Here is a 17,188-nt window from a genome sequence, read left to right as displayed (position 1 = left end):
ACTATCAACAGATTTTCAAATATATATTTTCCAATACTCCTTTCTAGGAGTAGCCTTGCTTTAATGAACGGTGTTTTTTTCTTTCTTTTTGAGAATGGAGTTGGCGGTAAAGAAACACTACACTACATAAAATAATTGTATTCCGTTTCATAATTTATTCTAAATTTCATATACATTTACACGTCAACATCTTAGTTATCTTCATTACATTTCATCTAAGAAAGTAATCTTTGCTTTGTATATCAGTACAATTAAATATTTTGTCTGCAAGTTTGTTTAATACATTAGGTAACATAAGCATTTAATTCTGAATGTTTTATTTCACACTGCATATTATTTTCAAACTAGTGGACGGATGAGAGTGCCATTTAAACAGACAAACAGACTTCCACCTGTATGATGCAAATTAAGTAAACTATCTGGCATAAGAGCATTCGAAGTTGTGTCTTTAGCAGATGGAAATGAAATGAACAGCAAAGGGATTTGGTATTTAATTATGAATGTTTTATTTCACACTAGTGGATGGGTGAGTGCCAGTTATTGTTAAAACAATAAATTATCCTTTTTCAGAATTATTGTTAGAAATCCATACCTGCTATTTATTTTATCATATAAAGCAGCTATTTCATACTTTTCTATTTATATACCGTAATTAATTAATATTGTAATTAGGTGTCGAGTTAGTTCACCATTATCCAATTTTTATGTTTTTTTTATTTATTTTCATTCAACCAGGTAGCAAAAACAATTAAAGTAGTAGTAGTATCAAAGTAAATAAGATCGGTTTAAAGGCTTTTATTTTTTTTTGCTGCTTGCTTTTTCAACGTTATAAGGTCAACAAAAAGATTTCGATCTAAAACAGCTCCTGCGCACATTAGCCCACCATACAGACCCCCAGCAAAGCCACAGGTCATAATGTCTTGACCTGTAAATGAAAACAAAAAAAAACATTAAAGAAAGATGTTGTTGCATTTCATAAAACAAAGTTACATTTTCTGTTCTGTTAAGGCCAACTCAGACATGCAACAACCTAAAATCTAAGCCTGATGCTACCTCAAGACAGCACCGACGATTCGCGCCTCGTCGTACGACACTGTCGAAAATGCAAAAAATTAAATTGAAACTTGCCTGTCAAGAAAAGTCCAGGTATGTTTGTTTCTGGCCGAAACTTTTCACAATTTTCTCTTTGAAAGCGTTCAAGGTTGTGGTCCATGCCATACATCTCTCCCTTCATGGCAGCAATGTAATGTCTGTTGCTAAGAGGGCTACCAATTGAGAAATACTCGACCTAAAAAAAAACCAAATACCATAAGCGTACATTGTATTCTTTTATATACAAAAACACATTTTGGAGAGAATTCATGTACATGCTCTATCTACACTATCAAACTAGTTTGACAAAAAAGTGTGATGTGCCCAAGTATGGTTGTGATATGACGTAATCGTGTCCATATATGGGCTATCTTTGATTTTTATGTATTGTTGGGACATCTTTTTAATAATTACTTTAATAATTAAATATATCTGAAGAAAGAACAATGATTTGTAAGAAATATTTCTTGTTTTTATTATGTTGTTATTATTGTTATTTTAATTGTATTTGAAATTTATGACTCAAAACATTGCAATTCAAAGCTGAAGATAATCCAACTTTAAAAATAGTATCAAAAAGGAAAACAGGATTTTAATTTTGATCCTTACTTAATTTTGCTAGAATTTTGTGAAAAATGATTATTATTATTATTAGTATAGTCAAAATACAATGAAGTAACAATACCAAAAAGCTGTAGTGCTATACCTAAAGCTTTGTATACTATACAGTTTGACAAAAAATGTGCCCAAATATGACATCATTTGTTTTTGTTACATAAAGTTTGATAGTGTAGAAAGGGCCTATTTTAGCTTGGTCAGGTTTGTGCATTTGGGCATTTGTTTTTAGGCCTGATTAAATATTTTATTGAAAACTTTGTACAAACCTTGTCCTTAAGATGGGGAAAGATTTCACACGTCTGTTCCCACATCAAGTTACCAATTGAATCTCTAATTGTTTCGTAATCTTCTCCACGCTTCATTACCCTCTCATCTTCCCATTTCTTGAACCAGTTGTAATTGGCCAGAGAAACTAATGTGCAGTTTGATTTTCCTGTTTAAAAAAATAATAAATTCATGTGGCTGAATATGCAAATAACTTCCACCTGTATGATTATGCAAAGTAATTAAACTACCTGGCATACGAGCACCCCATAACAAGCAAACACCTGTATGATTATGCAAATTAATTAAACTACCTGGCATACGAGCATCCCAAGTTGTGTCTTTAGCAGATGGGAATGAAATGAACAGCAAAGGGATTTGGTCTTTGGCTGCGTCCTTCTGCGCTCTTCCAAGGTACTCTTCCGCTAAATCATCCATCTCGCTACCAGTAAATGCCCATACTTGGCCTGCCTTAAGTTTCAATTCCTTTGATGTTCCTTTTAAACCGATGAACACCGACATTGCTCCTAAACCATGTCGTCCACCTTTGTACACGTCTTCCACACCTAGAAATTGAATTTTTAGTTTCAAAGTTATCATTTTTCTTTCCTTTCACTGCAGCTAAAAGTAATTTTTTATAAGGGTTTGTATAGAACAAAACCTAATAACAAAAACTAGATTGGTTTATTTATATAATTACATTTTATTGTCCTGTTACATACTGTATCGTTGTATCGTGGGAAAAAATATTTTATTAATTATTTCTCATCACAATGAAAAGTCAACTGTCAATATCAGTGTATTTACAGTTACAGTAGAACCTGTTTTACGTACCCTAATTTTACGTTCCCTGGATTTTACGTACGCTTATAATGACCGATGACGTCATCATTTTCTTATTATAACGCACAGGCTGTACATACTGTGTACTTTTCTAGTTAGGCCTCACATCTTCTCTTGCTAGGCCTGCTAGCCTGGCCTGAATAGTCTAGGCAAGGCCTAGCTAGTGACCACCTGCATGCTGTACAGTAAAGTAGGACTAGGCCTAGGCAAACACGGTAGCCTTTATAGCTACGATTTCTACGTATTTGGGGGTCAATTTAAGGTCAACCTAGATTTTACGAATCTCTTGTTTTACGTACGCCTTTCGGTCCCGTACTGTACGTAAAATGGAGGTTCTACTGTAGTTGTTATGATTTTTAAGCTCATTAATGTCATTGCAATTGTGTTATACAAAACATTGCCAAAATTTTGATATTCGTAATTGAATATTAAAAATATCTAGTACTTCAAGTTTGTGGTCAATTATTATCTTAAAGTATGGCTTTTGTGGATAATAATCTTGTCTAGACATATAACATTAATGTTTGTCTTTTTTTATCATAAATTATGATAAATTTTATTATGTAGGCATACTGTAGACTGACGTTCAGCACCTGATTAAAAGCATTTCCATTTTTTAACAAAATTATGTTGTTCGAGACAGAATAGAATAGAAGAAAAGGGAATAACCAATATCAGGGTGGGGTCAGTCTAAAAAATTAAGTGACTAAACCAATTATCACCTATAATGTTTTAAAAATTATGATACAGACATGACTGATTTTGAGGTATAGGCTTATTTACAACATCCATATGGGCAGAGCAGTTTTTTTTGTTAGTTAATTTTTTTTTTTCAAAATTTTAACAAAATGTTCTTTACAGAAATCTGGATAGTGTGTAAATATAAATACACTGTGTGCAGTATGTGTACTTGTTAAGCGTGGTTCCCACTAGCGATGCAACGCAAGGACATAACGCAACACAAGCGTTTTAACCAATGACAAGCGAAGTTATAGACAGTTAGCAATCACAAGCGAATAAGCCATCGCTTGTGATTGGTCAATTCACTTGCGTTGCGTTACGTCCTTGCGTTGCGTCGCTAGTGGGAACCACGCTTTAGTGGTTGACTTTGATTAATACAGTAATCAGAACATGGACCTAATTTATAAGGTCCATGTATTGTTTTGAACAATGGTGTGTTATTGTACAAATATTACATCGCTCTATATATGATAAGATAACAGAAAGTTTTTATCAAGGTTCAATGTCAAAGTCAAACACATGAAATCATATTTTGCTTAAATACTATAGTGAGTTTCTGTGGTTTTTAATACTTAAGATAGTTAGGACAGAAATAAGCTAGCAGGATACAAAAGGTTAAGTTGCTTACAATGATCATTCAGGGCAGCTCAAATTCAATAAAAAGGCTTAATAATGTAATCTACTTTTAACTACTAACAGTAGTATTAGTAGGCAAAGCTTATGATATAACAATTGAAATAGGGAAGATCAGTTATCTGAGCAATTGTGGATTTTACTTTTTAATGAAGGTAGTTTTATGGTGAATAACACAAAAAGGCCAGCTTTATTTCAAGTACTAATAGTTAAACATGTTCATGCAATTTTGTTCCCTAAATAACTAGTGTTTAGTGTTGTGGTAAAAAAAATTTAAATTATAAACTCTTATTTTGCAAAATTGAAGGAAATATTGCACTTGTGATAATACAGTCAATTTTACAAAGTCAATATTGGTTGTGTTTTTTTATGTATTAATTTATTAAATATTATTATTATAAGTATTGTATAAAAAAAGTGACATGACATACGTCCTACTGCTTTTGATGTTTCTGCTGGTATTAGCCGTTGAAAAGTGTTGTAAATACCAGCATTCGAAATAATCACAGGAGCTTTTATATCAATAGATCCGCTACTCTTTGCAACACGAACACCTAGAGAGAGAGAGAAAAAACAAGTATTAATAGTAATACTCAATATACAACAATAAGATTTTCAGATTTAAACAAGAAATATTTCTTACAAAAAAACGCTGCTCGCTTATTGACGTAACAGTTTTAAAGATATATTGTCCCTCTGAAAAATATTTTTTTATTTCAAATTTGTTTTTGAATGTGTCATTTTATTGTCACGTAATATTTATTTTACCTGAAAAAAATGTAATTACCAAATACTTCAATTGTCTGTCAGACAATGTGGTTTTTTTAGTTATAATTAAACGTTTCTTTTCTCTTTCTATAATGTGAATTTTGTTACAGAAGTGAATAACTTTGATATTAAACAGACTCAATTTAGTTTATTTTATTGCTAAGGTCAAGTCTGGGGGTCACTTCATCACACCTTAGATACTTCAAGTGTGAAGTATCATATTACAAACAAAAACTTTCATGGACTGTTTTGATAATAATTCAATGATCTGACAGTGAAATACAGTATTTTCATGGGACTCATAAATACCAGATATGCAGCTGCTACCTATAAATTATAGTGGAGTTTCCATTTTAACAAAAATTTCAAAGTGTAGTACTATAACTGCTGCTTGATTTCATCTAATTAATGAGTCATCTCATGTGACGTAGCGTGCTAGAGCAGCAGCGTGAAAAATATGAATTAGACCATTGAATATATTACGCAATATGGGCGTACTGTAGTGTTATAACATATATTGCCCATCTTTATTTCAAAACCATTTTCACTCAACAGCCAACCCCTATTGAGGGGACATGTTGTTGAGTCTTAAAGGTGTCCCTTAATGGACGTTCTACTGTATTCCAATACTTAAGCCCTGTCTACACTATCAAACTTTATGTGACAAAACAATGTGATGTGCCCATATATGGACATGATGATGTTATATCAGTACCGTATTTAACCATATCACTACCATATTTGACCATGTCAGTACCATATTTGTGCAAGTCAAACTAGTTTGATAGTGTAGACGGAGCTTAAGACTGTTAAAATATGCCATACTTACCACATGCTTTGCCATTTTCCATGATGATTTCCGACACTGGGGCTCTGACAAGCACACGCCCTCCTGCCTTTTCTATTGTTGGGATTATGGTCATAGCTATTTCACTAGCTCCCCCTCGGGGATAGAAACAGCCGTATATAAAGTGGTTAACAAGCATAGCGTGCATTACGAATGTTGATGCCTTTGGTACCGTACCTGTAAATGAAATAGAATTAATTTACAGCACTGTGGGTGTGTGGTAGCATGCTTGCTTGACAATCTCAGGGTTCTAGTTCAATCCAGGCTTTGGATGATTAACGTATAGTCTTTATGGTCAATACAGTGCTAAACCCACATAAGTACCGCATTAATTTAAGAACATGTAGGAAGCATTTAGGGTAGTGTAAAGCTCTGTCTATACTATCAAACTTTGTGACAAAAAAATTGTGATGTGCCCATATATGGACATGATGATGTCACATCACTACCATATTTAAGCATGTCACTACCATATTTAGGCACATCACACTTTGTTTGTCAAACTAGTGTAGACAGAGCTTTACTCACTATTAATAAGAGCATATTGCTTCTACATTTTGTTTTCATGCACTTTATACATATTTTATGTCCATTTATTCTCTTAATAATAGACCAGTATGCAAAATTAACCATGTTGACATAGGCCGACCCACTATGTTTTGACCTCTGGATTCCTCTCTCCACCCCCTTCTCTTTTGTAGACTTAGTCCAGTACCAAGGCTAATCCAGGATTAAAGATAGTCCCCTTTCATGTATACAAGCCTAAGAGATAAATTAGCTCTGGACTCTCTCTGGGATTTTGTCCAGGACTAAAGATAGTCCAGGATGAATGAATACAGGTCTAAGAGACAAATCACGCACCATAGTCTCCGTAACAATAACAGAATAGCGCCTTCAAGTCCTTGTTATCTGTTAACCCATCCAAGACCTCCTGTGTTGTCAATTTAGCATATTTGTCATACGATGAGAAAAGCAGTTTACTCAGACCAGTCATGTTCATCAATTTCAGCAAAGGTTTTGGTGCTATTTTTGGAAACATGAATCCAAGACTGGCATTTTTAATCTCCTAAAAATCAAAGACGATAAATTAAATGTTATTTTGTGTTTTGTTTTTTACCATGCATGTCAATAATTTTGTATGAATAAGAAAAATGGAAAACAAGAAATCAATTTTTTTTAAATATTATTTAATTATAAAAATCTTTAATATTTTTTTCATGCATGTATATAATTTTAATTTAATAGAAAAATGACAAATACGATTTTTTTTCAAATAATTAATATAATATTAAACCTTTAATAGTTTCATGTATTTGTCAATGGCTTTTTTCTCATCTGGGAAACATTTCAAAAGTCCTTGTCTGTAGATTTCTCTTGAACCACATTCAAGTTTGTAAGATCGTTGGTTTTCACCTTTTCCAAGAACCAATGTGTCGAAGTTTTGATCGATCTTCGTAAATTCTAACTTTCCATCAGTGATTTGGTCAACGTATATCTGTGTCAAGGTGTTATTCTCCATTTCGCCAACATAGTGAATTCCTTTGATTGTTTTAAAAAAGAAATTGAAGTATTGAAAAAGATTTATACTGGAAAAAAATGTTGTTAAACAACAAATTGTATGGAAAAATATTAGTCAAAAGATGTGTTGACATTAATGTATTGCTCATTGAATTTAAAACAAAACTTTCGTAGGTGAAATTATAAGCATTATAATACTGTAGTTTAGCACTACTGCACATTTAGCCACGAATGTTTAGCGTTGCCATCATCAACTCTCAAAATAATTTAAGTTGTTGCAAAAGTGCAGTAGTGCCATAAATCATGATACCCACCAACATCAAACTCGTATCCTTTATCGTGAAAAGAATGGCAGCATCCTCCGGCTTGGTCATGCTGCTCAAGAACCAGTACTTTCTTGCCAGCCTTGGACAGGACTGCTGCAGTGGACAGACCACCGATTCCACTGCCTATCACAATAGCATCAAGGTTCTCCGGAACTTTTTGTAATGTAAAACCTGATTTAAAAAAATACAATTTAATTTTTTTTTTTAATCAAATGGCCTTCTTAGTAGGTCTATAAAAAGTGACTTTAAAAAAAGGCATTTTATTTAATAAAGTCTTTTTATGTAGTATCACTACGGCGATGTGATGTTGAGTACTGGTGGCCAACCCCTGGTCACAACCCAACCAACCAGGCTGATGCACTTGCAGTCTAGGCCTTGGATAGTGCTCATTACCTTGTTTGATCACCTTATCTCGAGCTGCCTGATCGCTGATGTACGGTGCTGACTTGGTCTCGATCAACGTTTTGAAAGGATTTGGACCTACGTTGAAGGCATTAGCAAATTTACCAATGTTATACACTAGGAAAAGGACCACCGAACAACCTAACACAAGGAACGGATGACCAGCTATTAAACGAAGACCTTCTTCAACAAATGCCATTTTTTATAATAATAATTGATCAACTTTTGAAGAGGGATCCGCCTCCTTCGCAATCGTCGCTATCAAAAAGGACGTTTTTTCCCGAAAAAGAGACTGCATGCGATGAAGTTTCCTTGTATACCGCCCTCTATAATTATATGGCGCTCGGCCAACTTTTTTTTTATTAAACTTTCTTGAATTGAATTGTTTTTCAAATACAGTACAGATAAAAAGAAGAACGGCTTAAATAAAACCTATGTACTACCACTGATAACTTAATTGTGATCGAACTTTATTCGATAGTCGCGATTGTTCGCATAAAATCAGGTGACGATTTGAACTTCCGATCGACTTTAAATATGAGACATTGATGTCTCTGTTTAAATACTTTGCTCGATTCACTTTCGGTGTTTTTTTAAAGTTGTTTTATTTTCAGATGTAATAGTCACACTTCATTATAATTGCGTATAAGGAAAAAATAGATCAAGAACAACAACCTATATTACTCCAACCGTACTGTAGTAGTAATATAATTAATTTGTCCAATGTCTGAACAAAGCATTGGCACTGGGCATGCGCGGAACTACTAACCACAACTTTTTGAGGTCTTAACAAATCAAAACTTTCGGATTTAGTTAGTCGACGCTGTGGAAGCAACAAGTTGATAGGACTTATTCGAGCCGGCGTAATATTCATAAGGAGTCCGATATAGAAAACAGACAAACATGAATTACTGGCTAGGCTTGCTAGTAATTTGTGGAAGTGCTTTTTTACGGACCGCTTATTGTGGTAAGCGATATGAAGCCGTTGACGATGCAGCTGTCGATCCCGAGGCCAATTATGAGGACTTGTTACGGGCGAAAACGGAAGTTGTGCCGGAGAAGGTAAATAAAATGTCTGAATCGTGTAGTAAAGCTGAGTCGGAAAATAGCCCTACATTTATTTGCCAGCCACAGTTCAATATACCGGAGCATTTATCGTCAGGTGGAGCAAGTGCATGTTGTAATTGTACCTCTGGCTTGGCTGAGATGAAACAGATTTTGAAGAAAGTGGAGTCTAGAGTTAGAAACCTCGTCACAACAAAGAAAAGTTGTTTTGCCGGTGAGTAATAAGATTTAATATGTTTACACTCATATGGACTTGATATTCAGACATGGTTATATAAAAAAACAAATAAAATATTGGTGGTCAGTCCGTCAATTACAAAAAAAAAAAAAAACAATAGTAGAAATGTTTGTGTTACGCTGACCAATTTCCTATGATAGGAATATTAAAATATGACTTGTAATTTGATACCTTAATTATGTAATTACTGTACATCGTCCTCCTCTCTCCGTTTAGATATTAAAATCATATTTACATAACTTTTACCACTTTAAACGTAGACCGTCCTCCATGAGAACTAATTCATCTCACTCGTAAATTACAGACTCCCGGATCGATCCCACATGAGAGATACTTAGTTTAACAACCTGAATTATTTATAGTAGTAGGCCCTTCTAGTTCACTTTACCCACTTACATTACAGTATAGGCCTACCGTAGGCGGTTGGAATAACAACAAAGTACACCACAGAACATAAATATAAACCCCTCTAAAATTGATTTAATTTTTGCCCTGCACAAGATGGAACCTTAGTTTCATCATCCCTCATTTAATTATTTTTGGTAGACTTATTACTTTCCCCACTTAAACAGTAGGCGGTTGGAATAACATAAAAAATAACTTCTCTCCAATTAATTGGAAAAAAAACAAGCAAGAATTTACCCCGCAATAATACTGTTACATAACCACATCAGATAAAATAGTATATAACATTCCCTGCACTAAGCAACATGACCACATCGGATACGATTTTATAACATTTTTCCCCTGCTCCAATTCACATATCGGATACAAATTTATAACATGTTTTCTCTGCACTAAGCAACATGACCACATCGGATACGATTTTATATAATAATTCCCCCTGCACATATGACCACATCGGATACGATTTTATAACATTTTTCCCCTGCACTAATTCACATGACCACATCGGATTCAATTTTATAACATTTTTCCCCTGCACCAATTCACATGACTACATCGGATACGATTTTATAACATTTTCCCCCTGCATTATTTCACATAACCACATCAGATACGATTAATAACATTTTCCCCCTGCACCACCAATTTACATAACCACGTTGGATACGATTTTATAACATTTTTCCAATGCACCAATTTACATAACCACAACGGATAGATTTCTTAGCATTTTCCCCCTGCACTAATTCACATGACCACATCGGATACGATTTTATAAAATTTTTCTCCTGCACTAATTCACATAACCACATCGGATACGATTTTATACCATTGTCTCCTGCACTAATTCACATGACCACATCGGATACGATTTTATAAAATGTTTCCCCTGCACTAATTCACATGACCACATCGGATACGATTTTATAATATTTTTCTTTACTACAGTAATTATAGGTCCCTCAAAATTGTAATATATATTATTTCCTTTTTCATGCAAATAAAACCTACAGAGAATAAAACAAGTAGGTCTAATACCGTTAATTTCTACAGCGTTACTTGCACATTCCACACCGACCGAAAACCGAAGTAATCAAATTATATTTTTCCACTTTTGTTGTCTACTCATCATTGTAAAAATAATAACACTACTAAAATAAAGTAACGCGTATCTTTATGTGTTATGACATTTCTTCACGGTCACGTAATAAAAGAAAATCAAATGTAAAAATTAATTCAGAAACTCAATTGAACAATTATTATGCGTGGATTAATAACGAAAATGTCTACAAAAATAGCAGTATGGATATAATAGTCGACTTCTTATCAATTTGACAGGCAACGCATTTTTAACACGTTGATCTATTTTTGGCCAATTTTTATATCGTCTTTCTGGTACCATTATAAACATTTCCTTTTTTAAGAGTTATTTTCATAGAAGAAAAAATATAAAACATTCTAAATTATTGTTATTTATTATTAATTTGTTGTACCTTTACTGATAATAGCATTTCAATGTAAAAAAAACAATGATGAACGGTGATACAGTGACAGACATTACGATGTTACATTAATCATGATCTTATAAAACCATCCACCGGGAAAATTAGAAAAGAAACATATAAAACATCTTCTCCAAAAATGCTTGGGAAGAAAAATTTTGATTCATCCTGTCGCGACAAAAATGTGCTAACAATTATAAATGATCACATCACAATAGGGAACATTGTATTAAACTTATGAACTTTCGATTTGTCGTCATTTCTATCACGAGTAATATTAAAAATGTGGTTTATTTTTCTAAAATAGAATGTTCTCATGTCGCTATCCATGGGCTCCATTCTAAGATAAATAAAACTTTATACTCTATTTTTAATACTTTCTATAAAATATTGCATGTCCACTGGGTGTCAGAGTAGTTTATCATAATTTGAACATTCTATTACAGGAATAATATAAACATACACGTCACCGAATGCATAACAGTCAATTGTTGCCAATTATTTTCCACATTATCGCAGACCAAGGCACGGTATATTTTTCATCATTCCACACTAGGAAAGAAATAACATCCAAACTAAGTATGTTCGTAAAAATGATTGTTTGGAAACTAAAACAAGCGTCCATCATTTTATTATGGATCTGTGAAGGAAAAGTTACCCTTTTCGATGCCAAGTGTCATAAAGGTCAATCCTTCCTCAATAATATACAAACTCTACTGTATACGGTTATCTCCATACAACAGTCAACATTATAATATGATTAGTTTGTCCAATTGATTTTTAGACGTAAATTTTAATGGATTTTCAACCGATTCTGTAGCTGTCACCAGATTCTATGTGGAAGACTGTTGCAAGTCTCCCAGATACCCATCTTACTGCATTACATACTTTTAATATACATGATATCTCTGTCATCAGGTTCATATCTACAGACAATATATAACGTCATAATGTGATCCGAACCATCAAAACTCTCAAGCGTTTTTTAAGATTTAAAATCTCATATCAGCAAAATAAAATAATATTGACAGCGTTTTTTGTTTTGTTTTTTTACAAGAAGAGAGAAAGCCTCGATCTCACACATCTCCAAAAAGATTGAAAATATAAACACAAATTTAATGCATTTTAATACTAAATAATAATTGAATATCCTTTTTTTAGAGCCTCTTCCCAGAGATTGTTCAGAAGTATTAGCAAGTGGTTTTGGTACAAGTGGAAAATATGAAATTAAACCGACTGGCGATGGTAAACCATTCGACGTGTACTGTGATATGGATACAGCCGGTGGTGGATGGACCGTAAGTACAACATTTTAACTTTTTAAAAAAAAGAAATATAATTCAGAATAATGTTGAAGAAGTGTGAAAACAAAACATCCAATAGAATCAAATGTGATTAATTACAACAAACTTCAATTTGGTAAAACATTTTTTAGTGATCAACACTTCAATGCAAAAAGAAATGTTTTAAAAGCAGCTCAGCAAATCATTAAAGTTTGAAACTGAACAGTATTCTGTCCACTGCGGTGGCGTAATGGCTATGAGTGCTCACTGGCTAAACCCAGCGCCCAGAGCCTACGGGGGCCCCTGAGCAATGCCGAGAGGCATTAAAATATGTCGAAAAAGGCGGGAAAGGGGCTAAAAACGCCCGGCCTCCAGCGTGGAAAGGCCACTTAGGGTTCCTAAACCAGGGTCTCAGGTCTCTGCGTTCGCCACTGCTTTGGTCTATGATTGGTAGACATATGACGTAATACTGAAACTTGTACCATTTAATAGGTAGTTCAACGACGACAAGATGGACTGATCAACTTTTACCGAGGCTATGGTAGCTACCGTCGAGGTTTTGGCAATGTCGAGGAGGAGTTCTGGCTAGGAAATGAGAACCTTCATCGTCTGACATCCCAAGATGAGTACGAACTTCGGATAGATATGGAGGATTTCGAAGATAACGAAGTATTTGCCAATTATGGCAATTTCTATGTTGGCAACCATAAGGAAAATTTCCGTCTCAGACTGGGAGAATATATTGGTGGAAATGCAGGTAAGAACTTTAAAAAGCGGAGTTAAAATTGTTCAAATGATTTTACCAAACCTAATTTTGTCTACACTATCAAATTTAATGTGACAAAACAATGTAATGTGCTCATATATAATAATGGACACTATTATGTCAGTATCACTACCATACATACCACTACCATATTTGAGCATACCACTACCATATTTGAGCATACCACTACCATATTTGAGCATACCACTATCATATTTGGACACATCACATTTTTTTTTTGATAGTGACAGTTATAAAGGCCATTTGAGAATCGTGAATTATATGCTTATCCTTACATTGTAGTTTTCTAGTATAAAACGTCAATCTGAATGTTGTTGGAATTACCTTTACCTATAAACTTTTGCTTTTATAAAGCATTTACTAATTTTACACTAAAATTTGTAACGTTTTGAGCTTAAAATCCACAAGGGAACTTTAAAGAACCGCCAATATCCGAATAGTCTATGTCTTGTGAGGTAATTAGGATTACTTAGGGTAAATGTATAGGCCTGTTACGTCCCAGATATAGCGCGTAACGGAACAACTATGATTTGCCCAGGGACCGAACTAAATTGAAAGGGAACCTAAGATTTTTCGTCAGATTATTTCTATCTAATGAACTGTTAACGCATTATCCTATGAATGCTTTCATTTTTTTTTTGCATTTGTTTAAGTTAGAAAAAAAGAAGAGGATAAATACGTTTTTTTTTAGGATTTTAATTATGTTCAACAATCCGAATCAAAACAAAAGTTCCGGCAATAACAGTTCGATTTTCTAAAAAGAAAAGGTCTTGTTATCAAAAGCCTTTGTTTTTACCACTTCCAACCAATATATTGATCTGGTGGAACAACGATTACCCAACGAGTCCAATCCTTCAATCTTTGTGTGGGTGTGTGTAATAAAGTTACAGATATAAACTATTGTACTTTTTTTCTGTTTTTGTACAGGTGACTCATTTTCTTACCACGGTAACTGTGAATTTTCTGCAAAAGATCGTAACAATGGTGGCGGACGGAATTGTGCCGAAGAGAACGGCGGCGGATGGTGGTACAACCAGTGTGGAACGGCAAACCTTAACGGACGCTACCTTGGAGGACGAAATGAACAACCATATAAAGGAATTGTCTGGTACAAATGGAAAGGGGAGAATTATTCACTGAAGAAAGTCACTATGAAACTCCGACCAAGCTCATAATATGCTTAATGTTGTCCAGTTTGGTCATCATGTGGAGAGGAGGAACTCAGTGGCGTATTTAGGGAGGAATATAGTTTAATTACTGGAAGAAGGCACACTGTATGATAAGACCAAGGCAATCTAATAACAGGATGCTGAACTCCGGAGATCAAAGGGTTTATCTGTGGCTGCGACAGTTTAACAGTTTAACGTGCCGCCGCGGTGATTACGACTGTTTATATTTGTCGCAGCCAGACATAAGATCAAAGCACTGTTACGAATTCCTGTCTTGGCAAGGCGAGCTAGCCCAGTGTCCTGTTGTTAGATTGCCTTGATATTAGGATAAGCTTCATTATAAACACTAGCGTTGACAGACATTATTATCGTAAAATTAGCCAGTTATAAAACCAAAGGTAACCACGAGCAGCTGAAGCACGTACGCCCTTCCTTCTGAATACGCCACTTTGACTTTTGTTTACCAAATATGCCTACCTCAGACGTCTGCATAGACCAGGCATTATAACGCCTATTGTACTTTTGTTTAATTTCATTAAAGACCCCCCCCCCCCCTCCCGAGACAACGCAGATTTATAGACAAAGTCGATTATAAAGCTCTTTCTACTCGTTTGAAAACAAAAGTGTGATTTGCCCGGCCCAAATGGTAGTGATTCGTGTCCATATGGGCACATTTTTTTGTCACATAAAGTTTGATAGTGTGGCCAGAGCTTTAGTTAAAATAATTCTAATTGGAAGCCAATCTTACAATGGTGAGCTTTGATTGGATGCACAAACACAATATTGGTTTCGTCAAGAATGCTATTACATTGTATAAAGTCTATACTTTTTTTTTTATTTACAAAATTATAATTCAAAAAGTTACATCCTTAAGAAAATCTCCACTTGTTTTTGTGTCAGTTTAGCTATATATATATATTAGTTTCATTCCCATAGTGCATTGTAAATAGCTAAAATAAAAAGAAGTTAAAATTCAGAACATTCGCAATCAGTTAATTATACCATAAAATGTTTATTCAAAAGCTTGGTTCCCACTTCTTGGACGCAACACAAGGACGTAAACGCAACGCGGGCGAGTTGTCCATTGACAAGTCTCAGTCGGATAATCCATACAGCTTGGTTCCTACTTGGACGCAACGCAAGGACGTAATCTCAACGCAAGTGTGTTGACCAATCACAAGCGGCAGTTTGCTTTCGTTGCGTGCAAGTACGTGGGAACCAAGTTTATTCGCTTGTGATTGGTCATCACTTTCGTTGTACTTACGTCATTGCGTTGGATCCTAGTGGGAGGAACCAACCACAATGGCCCCACTAGGACGCATCGTAAGGCCAAATGTAAGCGCAATGTAAGTATGTTGACCATCACGACACGATAGGTCATTCAACTTGTCTCTTGTCATACTCGATTGCGTTGCGCTTAACGTCTCCGGCTTTGTTTACTAATGTGAACCAAGCTCTAAGCGCGCCACAATTGACCAATCACGATTCAATGGATCACCCCCGAACTGTCTAATTTGTTAACGACCCTCGTTGTGTTGCGCCCAAGCCAAACCGATTCGTTTATGTTGAGGTTACGTGAATGGGAACCCTTCCGATTGTTACAAAATGTATCTAAATTTCCAACTTATCTGTGATAATAACCAATTATTATTTAGGCGTACACTAAGTTATTTGTTTATGATGTATTGATTGGTACAGGAAGGTATTGGTGCTCCAGGGGGTCCGTTATAGGACCACAGTACAACATTATAAAAAAAAAAGTACCGACAAAAAGAAACGTCTTACCAGTTTTTTTTTGTGCGTTAAAGATATATTTCCTCCTGAAAAAAATAATTATTTAACATTTTTGTTGTTGCATATGTCATTTTAATTTCATATAATAATTATCAACTTTGACCAAAAATTAGATCGAAAAAAAAATTATTTACCTGAAAAAAACTAATTTAGGCCTAAAGCAAAAAAATAGTCAAATTGACTGCCAGCCAATTGATTTTTTTGTTGAATTTAACCATTTATTTTGTAATTTTATAAGAGAAAACATAATTTGTTTCCATTTTTTTCTACGAAAGTGATTAACTAAATTACAAAATAACCTATTCAAAGTCTGATTTAATTAATCTTATTTTTTCATGTTTTTGGGGGACAATACATCTTTAACAGTCGGGTTAAGCCGCGTGACTACCAGACTATTGGCTGGACCTCCAAAGCGTATAATCAAACTTAATTAAAATTATGATTTTTTTTTAAATAGTATGTGTGTTTTTGTACATTTGTTTGGTCATTTAATTAATATTAGTTTAAATATGACGTAATAAATTAAAACAAAATAAAAAACTATTGTACTGACTAATCTTTGTTGTACTTTTAATCGCCGGTGATCGTGGCGGATTTGTTCGTATTAGGTTGCCTTTAATTCCTCAACACATATTCAGCCTTTGTCCATCCAAAGACTTCTAAAATATGTTTACAGTGCTCATGAAATGAAAGTTACCACATGAGGCGTCTAGACGCAACGTCATAATTCTTATATTATTGTTGTCAATCTTTGGAATTTCCTATTGAGCCCCTGGACGAATCAACTAATTTCATTTTTTCCAAGTTTCTTTGTTTAAGCTTTGAATCACCTGTTGACATAGACGGTCAGGTGACATGAGAAACAAAGCTATGCATCAGCTTGGAATTCA

General features: G+C 34.4%; 2 protein-coding genes across 2 annotated transcripts; one reads left to right on the top strand and one right to left on the bottom strand.

The window, feature by feature from the left end:
* Positions 1 to 131: 131 nt before the first annotated feature.
* LOC140049210 (all-trans-retinol 13,14-reductase-like) lies at positions 132 to 8,334 on the bottom strand. Its single transcript, XM_072094081.1, has 10 exons — positions 8,044 to 8,334; positions 7,639 to 7,821; positions 7,101 to 7,345; positions 6,668 to 6,872; positions 5,789 to 5,983; positions 4,623 to 4,745; positions 2,289 to 2,540; positions 1,977 to 2,143; positions 1,129 to 1,288; positions 132 to 925 (listed from the first exon to the last, which is right to left on the bottom strand). The coding sequence occupies exons 1-10, from the start codon at positions 8,249 to 8,251 to the stop codon at positions 786 to 788; spliced, it is 1,878 nt and encodes a 625-aa protein (XP_071950182.1). The 5' UTR covers positions 8,252 to 8,334; the 3' UTR covers positions 132 to 785.
* Positions 8,335 to 8,855: 521 nt separating this feature from the next.
* LOC140049027 (microfibril-associated glycoprotein 4-like) lies at positions 8,856 to 16,752 on the top strand. The gene is made up of 4 exons (XM_072093874.1): positions 8,856 to 9,331; positions 12,427 to 12,563; positions 13,041 to 13,305; positions 14,263 to 16,752. Exons 1-4 carry the CDS (start codon positions 8,956 to 8,958, stop codon positions 14,508 to 14,510), a joined length of 1,026 nt encoding a protein of 341 aa, XP_071949975.1. The 5' UTR covers positions 8,856 to 8,955; the 3' UTR covers positions 14,511 to 16,752.
* The last annotated feature ends 436 nt before the right edge of the window (positions 16,753 to 17,188 follow it).

The sequence above is a fragment of the Antedon mediterranea genome, chromosome 1, assembly GCF_964355755.1.
Source record: "Antedon mediterranea chromosome 1, ecAntMedi1.1, whole genome shotgun sequence".
NCBI classification, from domain to species: domain Eukaryota; kingdom Metazoa; phylum Echinodermata; class Crinoidea; order Comatulida; family Antedonidae; genus Antedon; species Antedon mediterranea.
This window is presented reverse-complemented; position numbering and strand designations above follow the sequence as displayed.

What these genes read in the sequence shown, in the direction of transcription:
- LOC140049027 (XM_072093874.1), top strand. Translation starts at nt 8,956, where the DNA reads ATGAATTACTGGCTAGGCTTGCTAGTAATTTGTGGAAGTGCTTTTTTA. An exon ending in CAGCCGGTGGTGGATGGACC is followed by an intron (nt 12,564 to 13,040) that starts GTAAGTACAACA and finishes ACCATTTAATAG; the next exon opens with GTAGTTCAACGACGACAAGA. An exon ending in ATATATTGGTGGAAATGCAG is followed by an intron (nt 13,306 to 14,262) that starts GTAAGAACTTTA and finishes GTTTTTGTACAG; the next exon opens with GTGACTCATTTTCTTACCAC.
- LOC140049210 (XM_072094081.1), bottom strand. Translation starts at nt 8,251, where the DNA reads ATGGCATTTGTTGAAGAAGGTCTTCGTTTAATAGCTGGTCATCCGTTC. An exon ending in AATACATGAAACTATTAAAG is followed by an intron (nt 6,873 to 7,100) that starts GTTTAATATTAT and finishes TTTGATTTTTAG; the next exon opens with GAGATTAAAAATGCCAGTCT. An exon ending in TTGGGATGCTCGTATGCCAG is followed by an intron (nt 2,144 to 2,288) that starts GTAGTTTAATTA and finishes TTTTTTAAACAG; the next exon opens with GAAAATCAAACTGCACATTA.